The sequence below is a fragment of the Xenopus tropicalis genome, chromosome 4, assembly GCF_000004195.4.
Source record: "Xenopus tropicalis strain Nigerian chromosome 4, UCB_Xtro_10.0, whole genome shotgun sequence".
NCBI classification, from domain to species: Eukaryota; Metazoa; Chordata; class Amphibia; order Anura; family Pipidae; genus Xenopus; species Xenopus tropicalis.
The window spans coordinates 66,796,982-66,815,709 of record NC_030680.2 but is presented as its reverse complement, the minus strand read 5'-3'; the positions used below and the strand labels follow the sequence as shown (position 1 = coordinate 66,815,709).

The following is an 18,728-nucleotide window of genomic DNA, read 5'->3' as shown; positions in this document are numbered from 1 at the left end:
TCTCACCGGCAATTTACATTCTAGCCAGCGGGATGGCATTTCAGGGACATTAGTTGGCCTCGAGATTTGTCACGCGGCCACTATCTCCCCATCTGTCACAGCCCTTATGTGAGAGAGAACTAAAAAGATTACCTGTAATGTGATGCAAGTGCATGTTATTTTATGGGCAGTAAGGGCTCTGGTACACTGGGAGATTAGTCGCCCGCGGCAAAACTCCCTGCTCGCGGGCGACTAATCTCCCCGAGTTGCCTTCCCTCTGCCATCCCACCGGCGAACATGTAAGTCGCCGGCGGGATGGCAGACGCGGCGGCGCGATTTCGCGCAAATCGCCGAAAAAGACTCGCGAGGCTTTTTCGGCGATTTCCCGAAATCGCGCCGCCGCGTCTGCCATCCCGCCGGCGACTTACATGTTCGCCGGTGGGATGGCAGAGGGAAGGCAACTCGGGGAGATTAGTCGCCCGCGAGCAGGGAGTTTTGCCGCGGGCGACTAATCTCCCCGTGTACCAGAGCCCTAACAGAGTAAACCCTCTTGTGCACCTGATAAGTAAAGTAACACGGGACAGCTTTTGTTTAGTACACTACAGGCGTACTCGGGCTAAACTACTTACAAATTTGGGTACATTATGAAGGAGACCCTCACCATGCATGCGGAAAAAGGGATGCCACCCCCTTCCAGTTAAAAAGGGAGAAATGGTCCAACATAAATGAGTACAAGTATTTGAAATGTTTCCTATGCAAATTGGCATTATTAGGCTTAAACCAAATTCTCTTTAGACTAATCCCCCATGGAGTGATTAGTTGCCAGCGATAAGGGCAGTGGCACACTCAAGTGTCTTGAAAGGAAACTTCGGGCCTCTTCGGGACATCGCAACAACGCTTATGCCATCCCACTGGCGATTTACATTTTAGCTGGTGGGGTGGCATTGTGGGGAGATTAGTTGCCCGCGACATTGAAGATTTGCCAGGGGGTGACTAATCTCCCCGTGTGCCACTGCTCTAAATCTCTGCTACCTCAGGTGTCTAATCTCCCCAAAATGCCTTTCCACTGGCAACAAAGTGGATCACTGGTGGAAAGCAAGTGAATCGCATGATGGAAAGGTTTTTCCAAAGATATGTGGAGTTACCTGCAAGAAGAAACTTTGCGCAGCTTTGGAAGAAAGAAGCAACGTGTATGCCTTTCCACCGCAATCCACTTTGTTGCCGGCGGAAAGGCACCTCCGGGAGATTAGTCGTCTGTGGTAGCACAGATTTATAGAAGGGGACTCATCTCTCTGTGGGGCATTAGCCTTAGCAGAATAGCTATAGGTAAATAAATAAGAGTGGAAGTTTATTGCTGAATAATGGGGTCACTTTACAATTCTGATCAATCAAAGTCAGGCTTAAAAGGCTGGAGCTGAAAAGCCCTCGGAGCAAGGGAAAGAGACTGTTTGGAACAGACTGATACAGTGTGAACTCTGGGTTAACCCATACTCAAGAAGTCTGGATGGAGAAACAACCACCTGCTGGAGGCCCCCACTGGGATATCTGTAAAGGGCTGCCAGTCAAACATGTAAGTGCTGGACTTTAAAGTGGGTTGGGAGTACCACACAATATTCACACACACAAAGTGAATATCCATAATGTGACTATAAGTTGAACATTTACAAAGACTTTCTGGGATTTCTTATTGATTATTGGTGAAAGTGTTGCTTATCTAATGGACTGAGTAATTGATTTCAGTTAGTGAGATAACTGCTGGTTAGGTTATTTAGGTACTTATTATTATCATTGTATATTTAGAAAGAACCAACATATTTCTCAGTGCTGTACAATTAATGGGTATATACATTAAACATAGAGTTTTACATACAAAGCAGCAGATAAAACATACAAGAGGTAAAGAGGGCCCTGCCTAAAAGAGCTTACTATCTATTTTCCATTTTGTTTGAAGTGTTTTCTGTATAAATTTCCCTTTAATGTTAGATTGGGTTTATTAGAATTGGTGTGTGCAGTATTATTGCTCATAGTGTGGCCACCTATAGGTGTATTCCTAGGTCTTACTAGGGGGAGCCTCACCCCATTTCACCACACAGTTTCTCATTTTGTTATGTGCCAACATGTGAGCATCACAGAATAAATAGTGTTGCTTCCTGGCTGGTAAAAAATGCTATTAATGCTAAAGTCATTAATAGGAGTTAAGACTAATATACATAAGTATTTTATTGGAGAAAAGCAGATAGTCCTAAATGTAATATTATCAGGGGTGCCAGAGAGAGTAGTGACATGGTTACAGAAACTTACAGAAAACGCTACATTGAAATATTGGCAACAAAAAAAAAAAGCTCTTTTGGGTGCTTGGGGCACTCAATTTTTTTACCCCCCTTGACAGCTTTTTATTCCATATAAGGAAGTTAGTCAGTTTTAAAACCTTTGGGACATTCCAGGAACAAAAATAAAAAAGGGATAGTCCCAGATGACTGCTGGCAGTTGGCATATGTCCCAAAGGTATTACAAAGGTGACAGAAATTCCTATGATAAACATTTTAGTGCTGTAAGTGTTTAAGAATTAGTCATACCATATATATTTTTCTGCCTAAATAAAAATCAAGTATCCACAATGTAGTTCTCCTTTGTTGAGCCTGGAAGCACTGTGGGAGGGTGTTGTGTCTCAGCTGGGGGAAGAAGGTGTGTATGAAGGAGGAGACCTCTGGCTGTGTGGGAGGAGGCTGGGTACGTATATCTGATTGCCTCTTTTTTAGAGAAGGAAGTATTCCCTCTTCTGTCTGCGTGAGCAGTGCTGCTGTACCAGGCTCGCTGGACACCTCTGAAAATGGGACAGATAGAATGGGCAATGTGGGCAAACGAACAAGCCTTGGCATCTGGACTGAGTAAGTATCTACTTCTGAAGAGCAATGCTACTGATCTGTGTTGTTTCACACAACAATTAATCCCCAGAGGACGTCTGATGTGTGACTGCCACTCTCATAGTGTTGCTACTTTGTTAACCTGTTGTTTTCTAGGCTAGCTAGTCATCCAGATGTTGCTGAACTACAACTACCAAATTCCAGCAACAGCTGAAGTCTGTCAGGGGGGTGCTATAGAGTAGTGTTGCTCAGCCCAAATGCCACTGGTTAATGATGCATTGTAAAAGATACACTGTGGTTAGGACTGTCCTGTGATTTTTTTAAAACAGAAAATGAATTCGCTCAGTTGCTTAGAAACTGTTACAGTCCGCAGCACACATAAGATTGCTATGTACAATGAATGTTAGGTATCTCTGATTCTAAAGAAGTGTTCGTTGTGCATATTGCACAGTAATGAGCCTAATGCAATATTAATATTTCAAGAAGGAAGTGAAATGAGGAAGCTGAAATTACTGAGAAGTTTACACAAAACTCCCCACCACGCCTCATATCTGCACTGATCCCTGAACTAGGGACTGACACATTTTGGTGTCACCTGCTGTGTTGCAATATAGCCTCAACTATATAGAAATATCCATTTGTAACCTTCCCAGTCTCTCTTGCCCTATCAATACACACTTTATAACACTCTATTTGATATTTATGCTAAGCATTTAGGGGCATTCTCCCCAAATTTCACACTATTCGGTACTTTGGTTGAGCACCCCCAGCCCTTGCCAAACCAGGGATTGCCCTACAGTTTGGAAATTATATGTGCCATGAAAGCAGGTATTGCAACCAGGTCTGAGTGGCTACCTAAATCCCCAAATAATGCTGGGTTAATGTACAAGAAAACTGGGTAATCAAAATATTTTCCCACTATGCAGCCAATATTTGTAGGTGCTCAGAATATGTGCATGTATTATTCACAACTAACTTGTACACAAAGCTTTCCTACAGCCAGCTACTATGTGGCATGCTTAAGGGCTCTGGTACACGGGGAGATTAGTCGCCCGCGGCAAAACTCCCTGCTCGCGGGCGACTAATCTCCCCGAGTTGCCTTCCCTCTGCCATCCCACCGGCGAACATGTAAGTCGCCGGCGGGATGGCAGACGCGGCGGCGCGATTTCGCGCAAATCGCCGAAAAAGACTCGCGAGGCTTTTTCGGCGATTTCCCGAAATCGCCTCGCCGCGTCTGCCATCCCGCCGGCGACTTACATGTTCGCCGGTGGGATGGCAGAGGGAAGGCAACTCGGGGAGATTAGTCGCCCGCGAGCAGGGAGTTTTGCCGCGGGCGACTAATCTCCCCGTGTACCAGAGCCCTAAGGGTGAAGACACATGGAGCTATCAGTAGCAGCTACTTGTTAAAGCTACAGAAAAAGACAATGCTGATCATTTACTGATAACGGTCTCTACCTGTGTTTTAGCTGGGGAAATTCTCAGTATTGTATAGGCAGGGTTTTTTCTGGCATTCTGGCCCTAGGGCCAAACTATCGAACTATAACGGCAAGCATAGGTACCATCAGATCCGATGGGAAAGTCAAACCTAGCCAATTTTCGGCCAGTCGGGTAGGCCCATTAGGGATGCCCATAAATGGGGAGATAAGCTGCCGAATCGGTCTGAAGGACGTAAAACAGCAGCTGAAAGCTGCCCATGCATGGCCACCTTAATGCAGTTTTGAATTATATTATTATCAACTGCATTCATAGGTCAAAGCCACAGATACTTAGGGGGCCATTTATTAACGTTTGATTTTTTTTTCTGATTCAGATTTTTTGGCGCTAAAAGTTGCAGAAAAAAAATTTGCAAATTTTTCTAGATGTACTATGCGACAAAATGGCTAAAAATCCAAATCCAACAATTTGCCAGTTTTCAGATTTTTGACATTGGTTTTAAAAAAGTCAAGGTTTTGGTGTGACAACTCAAAAAAGTTGCAGTTTTTCATGTGCGTACTTTTTCAGTTCTTTCAGACTTTTTAGTAAATGTCAGACATTCGTGCTTCTTTTCACCTAAAGTGAATGTGTCAGTTGCTTCAGATAAAGGAAAAACAACCAAGCTGCAAAAGTAGCACAATCTTTATTTGTGTCAAACAAAAATGGAACAAGGAAACGAGAAAATGAAAATACTTTGTTTACATGCAATGTCATGGCATGCAAGTTGGGGGTCAAGTAGGGTGTGAGAGTGGGGATGCCTAAATGCTTCCCCCTGCCTGCTTCATGGGTAGAATGCTGGCAGCACTCTATTAGAGGGGCAGGCCGTTGGTCTTCCCCTCTAATAGAGTGCTACAAAAAATTGTGGAATGCAATGTGCTTTTTTTTTGCACTTTGAGCATTGCACACGGCGTTCTGCATTGTGTATGACCCCTACAATATCTATAAAACATAAAGACATTCTACAGTGCCACTGGATAGACTGTAAATGTTGTTATGGAGACATACAGACAAAAATAACCTAATAGAGTGTATATAGATAGCGAGGGAAATAAAACATCACAAAGACAAAAGCCACAGTGAGCAAAGAATGACATATATATTTATTTGTCCCTCCTTATTAAATGTAATTTGTACACTAAGCAATTATTCTTTATGGTGAATTTGCATCTGCAAGAAAACATTTCATAGCAATCCATAGCAATCTCAAAGCTTTTACTGTTGCATTCAATTATACTCAATTAGAGATACTTTTCACAGGCTATATCACTACATACACATATGAACATATATTCTTAAATAGTAAATGCATCACCTCATGTAATGTGCCCTTTAATGTGCATCATTTTGCGCACCTTAGCAGCTGTATAGTAAGGGGATGTAAACCCAAAAATACAGTTTTGCCCAATGAAAGGAAATACTGTATATGCATTAGTTACAAACTTCCTGTGGTTTTAAACTGATTTGTATATGAAATCACTATGGAAAGAATTTGTCTGATCTTTCTGTCTCTTTCTATTCTCTACCCTGATGGTCCTGACTTTTGAAACAATGTAGCAATGATCTGCAAAGAAGCATACAAGGCTGACTACTGCTACATTGTTTCAAGAGACAGAACCAGTAGTGCAGATGGAGACAGACATTCAATATCAATGGCATTTATTTTACAATTTTTCTATTTTTAATGAACATAATGCAAATTTCTGTTTTTGAGTTAACGTCCTCTCTAAGACAATAATGATCTTATTCTCCTTGGCCACGGCCTGTATGCAGGTTTCTTAGCATCCTGGTAGCAAAGTTGCACATTTTGTAGCTAGACGTTAAGCAGTTTCAGATGCAGAGGAAGGAGCTGTTGCTTCACAGGGGAGAGATATTCTTGAGGCAATATCCTGGCTCTATGTTACTTCCACCTTGAGACAAGTGCAATGGAAACCCAGAGGAAAGGGTTTTGAAAGAAGTGAGACGTGCAGAGTGGGGAGTTTGTTGGGCAAAAGGATTTTTAGTATAAGCAATACAATAGCAGTTACTGTATAGCCCCTAAATCATCATCCTTCTTATATACCACCCCACTTGTATGTTGGCAACCCTACTTAAGCTTCCTACAACCCTTGCCAATGTAATCTGTGATACATGACACACAAGGGGCTTTTGGTGCAAACTGCAACCTTGCAGATGTATTTCTTTATTGCATTGTGGGGCTACTCTATCTCTGACATGGCCCTTTTAGTTGCCTTTTAAAGGAACAGTAAAGCTTATTAAAGACTGATGCTATGGGGCAGATAATTTTGGACATTCATTAGTATATATAGTACATAAAGAAGTCTATAACATGTTAGAAAATGTAAATAGTGATTCTATCTGTATTCAGGATAGGTAGGTGTGTATAAGTGCACCGGATTTGTTTGAAGGGGTGGAACTTTGGTTGCTTTTAAACCCAAATGAACTATGTAACTTTATAACATTAGGTTGCAGATTGTTAAGAGACACAACCTGCATCTGATCAGACTGTAACAATGACCCAACCTACAAAACAAAGCAGTGAGATTAGGAGACATCTGAGGAATCCAACCACAAAGCAGTCTAGGAATCTTTTTTCATAAACCAAAAATAATACTGACCTTTTCTTCTCTTTTATTTTCTTTTGTGATATAAAAACTTTCACCATTTCTGTGTGTGTCATAAACCTGCTATACAAGGTAATACGTGCAAAATGTATCTCAGGTAATTAACCCATGCTGTTATTAGTCTGGCTGAAGTACCCTCAGTGACAAGGATGCCAGACTGGTCTAAGTGTTCCCTGTAATGCCATATTATAAGTGTGATTGCACTGTAATGCCAACAAATGGCATTAAGTTACCCTACAATGCTACAAAAGGGGTGCAAGTCAGCAGTTAGTTTATGGAAATTAATGTGAATGGGTGTGACAAAATATGCCAGGTCTACAACATTCAGTTACTGGTGTGGGTGGGATTCTGGCCAAAGGGATACTGCCCATATATATACACAAATAGAAAGTTTATACATGAACTTTCTTTGGACAGAGCTTACAGTACTATTGCTTATAATTCCTGTATTTCTCTTTTGCAGTCCTTCTTACTGGAGGCATTGTTGCAGTGGCCGGACAATTTAAAGGCTGGCAATTTGGAGCATATGGCGTGTATCCTTTTACAACCATTGGACTGTCAATCGTGCCACACATTAATTTACATGATTGAAACATTTACACACACAAACGACACTGTGTTGGCGAGAGGGCACAACAGGGATGTGATCCATTGCTTGCCTGATTCAGCTTGGTCTGACCTATAATCAGACCTTCCTGGGTGGGGCCTATCTGTAACATATCTTATCTGCGACCTTTCCAAATTATTTTCTTTTATCCAGAGTGTTCAGTTGCTTTTTGGTTACTAGTAATTATCCCTATCCTGCTAATTAATAGATCTGTGTGCTGCCAAGGATAATTCCAGGGTTCTTTGTTAGCATTCCTTTACACTGTTCAACCCCTTTCTGTTTTTTTGTCTTTGACAAAAACTATATTGGAGCCAACCTGTCAGACCAATAAACTACTTCTATATATTGCCATGTGTATATATTGCCATGAAGTGCTATGAAAGTAATTTTCCTTAGGCATGAAGGAATCAGCACTGTTTGTGCTGTGAGGTGAATTCTGGTTTTGAGCCCATCATTAACTATTTCCATTAGTGTATTATATATTAAAATTGGATGGTGGTTTATTATGCCGTAAGAGCCACAGTTAATTCAGTTAATTACATAACATATTAAATGAGGAGTTAACACAAATACTGGAAGTGGAAGGGGGGATGAAGGTGGCTAATGTATGAAACATGTAGGAAGACTAAAAGAGGAATGAAACAGCACAGTGCGTTTCCTGTTACAAAATAAGCCCTGTGGTTCTGACATGCTTTACCCCAAGGTTAAACTTTATTTAGTATAATGCAGTGCTATGTACCAGGAATCCTTAACTTCCCTTTTCAGTGCTGCTGGTGTATTCATAACTCTGCTTGAATATCCCCGAAGCAAAAGAAAGAAGGGTTCCACAATGGAGAGATGGTAAGTGCTGAGTATCCATACAGCATTGCTGGTCATTCAGAAAATGTATTAACTGAAAATATTGCTTATGTATTACCTAATATGTAATACATGTGTAATGATAGGCTTTCCTATAGGAAAACATATGATGGCTTTATGGTCTCAAGGAAGGATGGTGGAGCTTGTGCTTTGCAAATCTACTTACTGTATATACTCGAGTATAAGCACCCAAAATGTGCTGAAAAAAGTCACCCTCGGCTTATACTCGGGTGCCATGGGTCCCTCTAGACTAGTACCCTCTCTCCTTTGTGTGCAAATTAGGCCACCTGCAACCAGACCCTCCAGTGCCCTGGCCTAGGCTCCCACTAGCAATACTTATTTCCCCTTACATCCCTCTGGGACTGGGTCTGCTGCCAGTTTGCCAATGTGCAAAGAGCATGGGGTAGTACTCTTAATGTTTTTGTTGACCCTCTTCTCCACTTACAAAGCTAGTTTACTGTTTTTCTTTGAAATAAATATTGAAAAACATATACCCCACTGATGCCTGAATGAATGTAATTTTATTGGTATTTATTTTGATTATTAAAACTTAGCAGTAGCTGCTGCATTTCCCACCCTAGGCTTATACTCGAGCCAATAAGTTTTTAAAGTTTTCTTAGGTAAAATTAGGTAACTTGGCTTATACTCGAGTATATACGGTACTACCTGTATATCCTTCTGCAGTGCTGATAATTTCGCACTAGTACCAAAGCTACTGCAGGACTTTAAATAGCTGTTTATTTTGCGCTACCTTCTTTAGATCATAAGACAAAGAAACAGTATATTGATTGTAAATTGCAATTGCTTTGAAACAACTGCTCCTACTTTCCCTACTGCTGCTTCTGTAAGTTAAATCTCCCATTGCAGTCTGTTTAGGGGTAGTTCTGTCCATATCCACATACAGTAACATGCAGTGACACTAACAGGAGCACTGTAATGTCACATAATGCTGGTAACCTACTGAAGGCTTTGGGGATTATCTAAAAACTGAAACACTGATAATCTGACTACTGTTTTTCTTCAAGGGACCATTCTGATACTTGCAGCCTGTAAAAGGTGCCTCTCCTGCCTCTACTTAAACTGCCCATTTTGCATGCCTCTGTCTTACTGTATGCACAAAACATGACATATTTAACTGTGGTGCAGATGTGAACATTCAATATTCAGGCTGGGTGGTTTATTCTATTCACTTACTGGCAGGGTGGAAAATGTGTGCTGAGCAGTAGAACTGATAATGTTACTGATATTTTTCTTTTGATCTTGTCACAGTGGTCAGAAGTACTTGGCAGCTGTAGTTAAACTTTTTGGGCCCCTCACACGAAATTACTATGTCCGTGCCATCCTCCATGCAGGGTAAGTATTTGCACCCAAGATGTCTGATCCTTGCGTTTGTGCCATGAGAATAGGATTTGCAGGCTGTGTGCCAACTACCACTTATGATATTTAACAGTCATTGTTTCTTACAAGGTTCTTGTGCAACAACTTCCATCATCCAGCTTAATTATCTAGTCAAATCATTCATCTTACTAAGTTAATTGTACTTATACTACTAACAATATGGGAATTCAATACCTTGTTGACATCTGGACTTGTATTGGTTTAAGGCCATCTTGCATTGGGTGTATTGGCTAACTGGATATAATATGTTGTGCTAATTGAGATATTAGATCTATAACAATCTTTTTTTCACCCAACAGACTGGCAGTACCTGGAGGGTTTATACTATCCACTATCTTGGGTACCGTGTGTCTTGGCATTGCCAGCATCATCTACTTTCTGGTGAGTCAACTGGTGAACAATACATTTCAACAGGATGATTTTTCTCAAAAAATTCTTTATCTTCCCATAGGAAATTTTAGGGTTTTACCAGGGGTAAGCTGGTAGTGAGTGGACATCATGGTATTTTATAAATAGGGCTGTAAGAAAAATGGTCACAGTTCTATTAGAATGAAACTTTTTTTTTTGTTGAAAGTAAACTTATGTATAGGTAAAAAATCAGCAACAGTTATCAAACTCACATTCACAGTGACATTTGCACCTTCTTAAAGGGGGTCTTGGTGCTTCAAAAACTGTATTTAAACTTCCAGCTTCAATTGCAGGATCAAAGACAATAGGGTTGATTCACTAAGGTGCGTTAAAACAAGCGCTATTTATAGCATGCATTAAAAATGTTATTTTTCTTATTTGTCTTATTTTTCGCGTCTTAACGCACAATTCACTAAAGGGATACTTGCGTTAATTTAGTTGCTTTGCTGTTTGCGTTAAGTCACGAAGACTATTTTAGTGCGGTATTTGACGCAATGCGCGCTAATTAACACAAATTGTCACCGCGTGCGAAAAACGCACGCCACATTAACCATACACGCCATTACTTTTGAAAAACTACTGTTCTGAAAATGACCATTCCCTGCAAACTGGAGGCTACATCACTCTAGGGCCAACACAGACTTGAATAAATAACACTGCAAAGTCCATATTGTGTTGCCAAAAGCTCATGAACTGTACTTTTCTATAATAACCGCCTGCCCCAAGTAGGTGTTAATTTTCGCACAGACTTATGCGATATTTAGCGTGTCTAAGTGTTTGTGAATCATGCGTTAGTATTATTTTTATGCGAGAATTAACGCAATGCATTGAAATTAATGCATTCGGTTGCGCGCTATTTAATGCATGCGGTATGCGACTTAACGTATGTGATAATACTTTAGCAAATTGCTCGTTTTTTTTCGTGTCAATTTTAACGCAAAAAAAACATGTGATAATGCTTAGTGAATCAACCCTAATGGAGCCAAATTTACACAGATCAGGTGCAATTCTTAATGCAATCTTCTTGCGTTAATTGCATCACTAAACCTGTCCAAGGAGGCTAAACAGATGGAGAACATACGAGGGGCCATACATGGTATGGCTGCCCCTCTATTGTTCTATCAGTTGTGCAAGGAGCATAAACTTTTGGAACAGCAGGAAGTGAAGAGAAGTTGCTCTTTACTTCCTCATCTGCTGCTCAATGTGGCGCATCGACAGATCTCTGAACCACCCGATAACCGTTTAATATTTTATCCTCAGTTACTAGTTAGTCTGTGAGCATACTTAAACTTTAAGGGCTCATTTAAGTGAAGTTGCCAGTAGCAACCAATAGAATCATTGCTTTTATTTCTAAACTTGAGGCAGTTAATTCAAAACTAATTACTGCCTGGTTCTTATTAGGCACCTACACTCCTAAAGCAGCTTCTTTTGAACTTGATAATGGAGTAATATGTTGCCTTATTAAAGAGTATAATCTTAGCAACTTTTCAGTTGGTCTTCTTTTTTTATTTGTGTTCAACTTTCTCTTTCCAGCTTTAAAATGGGGGTCACTAATCCTGGTAGAAAAAAAGTTATTGCTCTGCAAGGCTACCATTTTATTGTTATTTTTTATTACTGATTTTGGTTCAGGCCTTTCCTTTTCATCTTCCAGTCTGAATAATCCAAATTGCAAAGATTACTGTCTATATTGCACTAAAAATTAATTTAAAGGTCAACCGCACCTTTAACAAGAATGCTGGTTATTGAGTGGTGGTGAGGTAGGTTAGGTATTTGTTAATTAATGAGAGATCAAGTTAAAACAATGAATTATCTTACACCCACAGGCGGCCATTCGTGGGGAGGAATGGCGTCCTATTGAGAAGCAAGCAGAACCAAAGCCAAGAGCCGGAGAAACAATTAAACGACCCCCAGAGAACCCACCTCCACGGCCTCCAGCAGAGGTGCGAAGAAAACAGGCCGATGAGGTTTCAGTGGGAGGGGGCCATGTTAACCCTATTCCTGTCACAGATAATGTATGATGTCTTTTCCCTTCTGAACAACCTTTTTTTTTTTTTTTTTTATACGACAGACCTTACAGTCTTCTTTTTGCTCACAACCACTATGTATATAATATAGCCATTAAAAACAATCTAGCTTTTGTATATATTTTTAAACGTATGATTTTATATACCGGATTTCTCAGCCTTGCCTGGCGACACATTATTTGGCCGCCATATTCTTGTTACAAGTGGTAGACACATATTTGTCCTCTGTCTGTGCATACAGTAAGTCAGTCATCAGTCAGTGGTCATGTATCTGAATGTATTAACATTTCTAGCTGCTTTAATAATAAATGCATACCTTTTACTAGTAAAACTGTGTGGCTCATTTGCACATATATATATATATATATATATATATATATAAATATAATGTGCTGCATACCTTTGTGTTCCAAATATTTGAAGAGTACCTGCATTGTATAATTAAGTGGTGCCCTTTATAATCCTTTGATGTGGAAATGAAGCTTTCAAGTCTTGTGCCACACTTGTGCGTGTCTGCTTCCAGAGAACAAGGGAAGGACCCACCCAACCATATAACTGTATCAGCTGCTCATCAGACCATTGCTCTTTACTGACCTGTGCATTTCAAGGTATTAGCAGGATACCATAGTTAAAGGACAAGGAAAGCAAAGTCACTTGGGGGTGCCAAAATGTTAAGCACCCCCAAGTGACTTAAATCGCTTACCTTGTACCCCGGGCTGGTGCCCCTGTTAGGAGAAAACAGCACCAGCCCGGGGCACCTGGAGCGGATCGCTTCCTCCTTCCGCCTGCGTTTTGGAATGACTAAAGACAGGCGCATGCGCAGTAGAGTGAAAAGCCGACCCCGGGCTGGTGCTGTTCTCTCCTAACAGGGGCACCAGTCCGGGGTACGAGGTAAGCGATTAAAGTCACTTGGAGGTGCCTAACATTTTGGCACCCCCAAGTGACTTAGCCTTTCCTTCTCCTTTAAAGAGTTTTATCTCCTGGCAGAGGTACCCCACCAATTCTCCTTTCTATTAGGATCACTTAGGAATTGTTTCTTTGCTTAAAGCGGAACTCCAGACAAACACAACTTAAGCAACTTTGCAATATACATCAATTAAAAAATGTGCAGCATTTTCATTATTTTTAATGTACTGCATGCTGTCTGTAAGCTATGGAGAAGTGCTTACAGTTTGTAACATCTGTGTTTTAGTCCCTCCTCCCCTGGCAGCATTTCAAATAATGCAGAAATAGAAAACTTTTGCAGCTGTATTTCAGTATATAAAATGTTTATTCATACTTTTTGATGGAACAGATTACATTTTTTTACATCTCCTTGTTTCTTTTATATTGGAGAATACATTTTTGTATAGGGGTCTATGACCCACTGGCCCATCCGGACAGCTGGAGAACATCCAGCAGGGCCCAGGTATGTTCTCCTAAAACATCCTACTCCATGTTGGCATCTGTCTCTCATTCGGTCTTAATTCAGGAGTCAGATTTAGATTTTAAATGACAGTTAGGCCTAATACAGTCTTTTGAAAAGAGAATGAAGAGATACAAATTGCTAAGAGGGGGATAGTGAAGAGTAACTTATTTCAGCATGATGAGCTTGTATTACATTTTTGATTATTAAATTATAAGAAATCATTAAATATTAAATCATTTGTGTGATAGAATGCAATCCCCATGGTCCTATAAAAGGTAGTTCCCATATTTGAACTGAAATAGTCCATTTGTATATAAAATTCAGATTGGCCAAATACTGGACGGTACAAGCAACAATGTTTCAGGCCTCAACCGGCCTTTTTGTCAAGCTCACCAATATGTTAATTACACTTCCTTTATATCGATTAAGTAACAGTGCCAGTCACAAAGCATAATCACATGCAGCAATGTAACATGCAAAGGATCTTATCCCATACTGTAGAACAGGGGTGGGCAAAGTTTTTGGCCTCGGGGGCCACATTTACTCACAAGCGGGCCAGGCCGGGCCAACGTCCTCCCACCAGCTCCCCCTCCACCAGCATCCTCCATCTCTCCGACCTGCAGCTCCCTCCATCGTTCCGCTGCGTCTGTTCCCCGGCTCCCCGCTGCATCCTTTTTTATGGTTCAGGGCCCAGAAATTATTTAAAGGGACCCGGAGTCGGGGGCCGGATTAAAAATGCCAACGGGCCGGATGTGGCCCGTGGGCCGTAGTTTGCCCACCCCTGCTGTATAACAATGTATTTTATCAGTATATTCTCACAAAAATGTTATGTCATGTGAATAAACCAGTCAATCATGTTTGCACTTTATACTCCCGACAAGTAGAAGCAAAGTCAAGTCAAGTAAAAAATTAGGTGATCTGTAAAGATCTGGAAAAGATAAAGAAAGATAAAATCACCATTAAAAACTAATTCACTAAAAAAATAGCCTGTAGGTCGCGTACTCCCTAATTGAGCCCCTTATTGTTTCTAGGCAACGGATCCACCTAGCTTGTCTCCTGAGCAACTCCTATCACCTCTCAGACTTAACAAGCCATGACCCAACTGTTTTACCCCTTTTATAAGACATTACAGGTAATGCCTTAAAACCTTCAACACTCGGAATCCCTTCCTTTAGCACCTTCCAGAACTTACGGATATTATGAAAGAAATTCTCCTGACTGGTGCTGTTCATTATGGACTTTGTAAATATTTGTAACCCTTTCTTGGGACACTAACTTCTTTGGGCTGTATACTTGATTAACAGGAGATTTTTTTTATTCCTCTTTGCAAATGTGAAAGGTACTGGGATCTGGGATTTTAGCGCAGGACCTCCACCTAGTGGACACTGACGAGCACAACTTAAGGGGGTTTCCACTAGGAAAATAACTAGCACACACTTTGCAGCAAGGTAACTTCCCCAAGAGCTCTTAAGTCACCCAGGTAGAGCTACCTGCCCCAGAGTACCTTCCCCTTTAGAAAGGCAGCTTCTCCCACGTAGCAGGCAAGTGAGTAATACCTGTCCTCACCAGGGGACACACACGGAGATTCCACAGAGGAATTTGCAATCACCAGCAGACTTCTCTCTTTGCAGTCTGAACTCACAACAATTAGTACTGACTACTCACTCCAGATCTCTCTTACAAAAGCTGGCAAAACAACAGGGGCTCACTTTATAAACTGCTGCGCCTGCCCCTGATTTTTGGCTCCAAACCTTAAGCACACCTTTCTCTCCCAACAGTGCACTGGGGCATCCAGCCAATTGGGTTCCTCCCCAGTCTGTAGCCGGGCTGGATGATGTCACAGACATCAGGGGAAGGAGTTCTCTGATCCCCTACATATTGTAACACATGATTACTGCTGAAATTTTCACTGGATGATTGAAGATATTGGTGTGTAATAAGAATGCTGTTTTGTTTTTAAAGTATGAAATTCAGATGACAGGTTTAGAAGAGACAATCAGGCTAACAAAAGCAGCACTATCAGCACAAAATGAGCAATATGTAAGCTATATGTAACCTGAGCTATATGTAACTTTTAGGGGCCCGTTCATTAAAGCACAATGTGAAAAATTTGTATTATTTCTAAAGTTTAGAACTTTTCGTAACAACCACGATAAAATTGTTGAAATTACGCAACTTTTTTGCATTTTGTGTAAATTTGCAAGAAAAAGTCGTATTTTTCGTAATGACCACAATAAAATTGTTGAAATTACGCAACTTTTTTGCATTTTGTGTAAATTTGCAAGAAAAAGTCGTATTTTTCGTAATGACCACGATAAAATGGCTACGAACATTTCGGAATTCATTCAAGCTTCAGTATCATGACTTTCCTTGGGCCAGGTTGGAGCTGCAGAGTGCCATTGAGTCCTATGGGAGGCTTCCAAAATCATGCACTGAAGTTTCAAAGTCAGAAAGGTTTTTGCGCCATTTATGATTGTTCAGATATGAAAATTTCATAACTTGCAGATCACAAACATATTATTTTCATACAACGGGGGCGGTGCGATTAGATCGGTCATTGCCTCCGCCGCTAATGACAAGCGGCGGAAGCAATGACAAAGTAGCACTAGGGGTAGGCAGTAGGGGCTCCAGCCTGCCGCCCCTCAATCGTTGTGCCCTAGGCAGCTACCTCTTCTGCCTACCCCTAGTTCCGGCCCTGCACACAGATCATTTCTAGAATATATCTGCAGTAAAATGGTTTTGTCTGCAGTCTCCTGAGATGCTCCTTCTCACTTCTACTTTGTGAGTTTGCTTCTAACATGCAGTTAAGTGCCTAGTTATCTAGTAACGACTCTCCTAGACCTGTCTCTGCTACGTGTGGATTTCCTAACACTCCTGCTATTCTTCAGCTGGGCCCGTTACTGTCCTCATCCTCAGTATTTGAGTCCAGTGGGAAACACAGGGGAGGCTTATCACTTCCTGACTTACCATGGTATGTGACAGTCACACTCACTGTGGCTTGCTCAGTAGGGTCAGCTGGTCACACTTAAAGGAGTTTATGCAACAAGGTGACAGTGGCATAGCAATAGGATTTGCCCTGAAGTAAATATATGATAGCAAGCTACTGTCACCATCATGTCTAGCCAGTAGGTGGCAGCACAGTATACATTTTATCACTTATTTGCATTAAGTTTGTAAAAAGACTTGGAGAACAACACAAGCATCATAAAAGTTCATGGAGGTGCCAAATAAGAGCTAAGATTGGCTATTAGGGGCCTCTATGCACCCTATCAGCTTACAGGAGGCTTTATTTGGTAGTAAATCTTGTTTTTATTCGACCAAAACTTGCCACCAAGTCAGGAATTCAAAAATAACTACCTGGTTTGGGGGCACTGAGAGCAACATCCAAGGAGCCACTGGTTGGGGATCACTGCCCTAAGGTCTAGGTGGCAAGACTGGCTCTTTAGAGCAGGGATCCCCAACCTTTCTTACCCATGAGCCACATTCAAATGTAAAAAGAGTTGGGGAGCAACACAAGCATAACAAAGTTTCTGGGAAGGATGGGGTGCCAAATATGGGCTATAAATGGCTATTTGGTATTCCCTAATGGTCTGGCAGCCTATAGGAGGTTCTGTTTGTCAGTACACCTGGTTTTTATGCAACCAAAACTTGCCTCCAGGCCGAGAATTCAAAATTAAGAACCTGAGGCCACTGGGAGCAACATCCAAGCGCTTGGGGAGCAACATGTTGTGCATGAACCACTGGTTGGGGATCACTGCTTTAGAGTCTGCAGGTTGAATTTAGGTGCAAATAGAAGTGATAAAACTGGGGCTTCTTATGTTATTTCTACCTTTAGTCGGTTTTTGCCATCTAGTGGAGATTTTTTGAATAGCAGGGATGACTTGTGCCTGTAGTAATCCTGATTATGTTTTATTCTGCCACAGCTCAGGCCTGAGTAAGAGATGCTAGAGAACTCTCCAGTGATAACTCTGCCCCATCTGTATTCATCAGTAGATTATCATTTTTCATAATTTTTTTTTGTACAAGATAAAGTTATAGGTCAAGTGCATTTAAAGATGAATCTCTTCCAGTCCTTAAAGAATCAGAAGCATGGATATTGTTTTTATACAATCCATACAGCATGGATATGTTTTTCAAATGACTAATATAACCATCATGGTTATTCAACAGCCATATTAGGGGATATCGGATATATCATTTGACAGTTCCCATCTGGGGATCCTGAAGGCCTACTTGATTTCCCTGTAGACTTTTCAATTCATAAGATGCAGTTGCAAAAACAATTAGCATGCTGTATTTACTGTATGAGAAATGCACAGGTCTCAGTGCTCCATTCTGGAATGCAAAAGTCTGCACCTATTGGCACTGAGCATAGGTAGGCACAAACTGCATAAAACATGGTACTTTGCACCCTTATTTTTCACCATTTAGTTAACCGTTAGTAATCTGTATATAGTGAGCATAGACAAGTGATTACAGCAATGACACATACCATTTAACTACAGACTCATGCTTGTATTAAGGCTAAGCTTGTATTAGGGACCTTTCAGGTCTGGGGCCTTACAATCATGGACCAGTTTCCCAAAATAATTCTTTGCATTGTTTTGGGGTTGTTATTTTTTAACATTTAAGAAGACATCCTGCTCTGTAGTCAAGTGGATCAAATGTACCATCCTTTTATAAACTGGCTGACAGTGCAGGGAGACTCCATTAGATCTCCACTGTAAACAGCAGAATATTTCAAGCAGAAGTACAAACACAAAGCAGTGTTAGTGAAGCATCACACACAAGACAGCACGCTCCCTTTCCAACTGCCATGAATGTTGGACAAAGTGGATTCTAGAACACTTTTGGCTGAAAACAGCGAGAAGCAGGAATTAGTTTATCCCAGAAGTCACATGGGTTCCATGCATATCAAATAGAAAGGAGGAAGGGGAATAGGGCATCTATAAATATTATCCCATGACCACCACTTCCCCATTTGTCTTTATTTAATGTTTTCTCTGTTTTCCTTAGTGGCTTTCCTGGGAGCTGTGCATTAATCCTTCCCTTGAGGACACTGTTGCTTTTCCAGTTAGGAAAACCTAA

General features: G+C 41.1%; 1 protein-coding gene across 1 annotated transcript; it reads left to right on the top strand.

Moving 5' to 3' along the window:
• The first annotated feature begins 2,793 nt into the window (after positions 1 to 2,793).
• cyba (cytochrome b-245 alpha polypeptide) lies at positions 2,794 to 12,563 on the top strand. The gene is made up of 6 exons (NM_001016480.2): positions 2,794 to 2,867; positions 7,401 to 7,470; positions 8,310 to 8,384; positions 9,672 to 9,755; positions 10,100 to 10,181; positions 12,032 to 12,563. The coding sequence occupies exons 1-6, from the start codon at positions 2,810 to 2,812 to the stop codon at positions 12,224 to 12,226; spliced, it is 564 nt and encodes a 187-aa protein (NP_001016480.1). The 5' UTR covers positions 2,794 to 2,809; the 3' UTR covers positions 12,227 to 12,563.
• Positions 12,564 to 18,728: the final 6,165 nt, after the last annotated feature.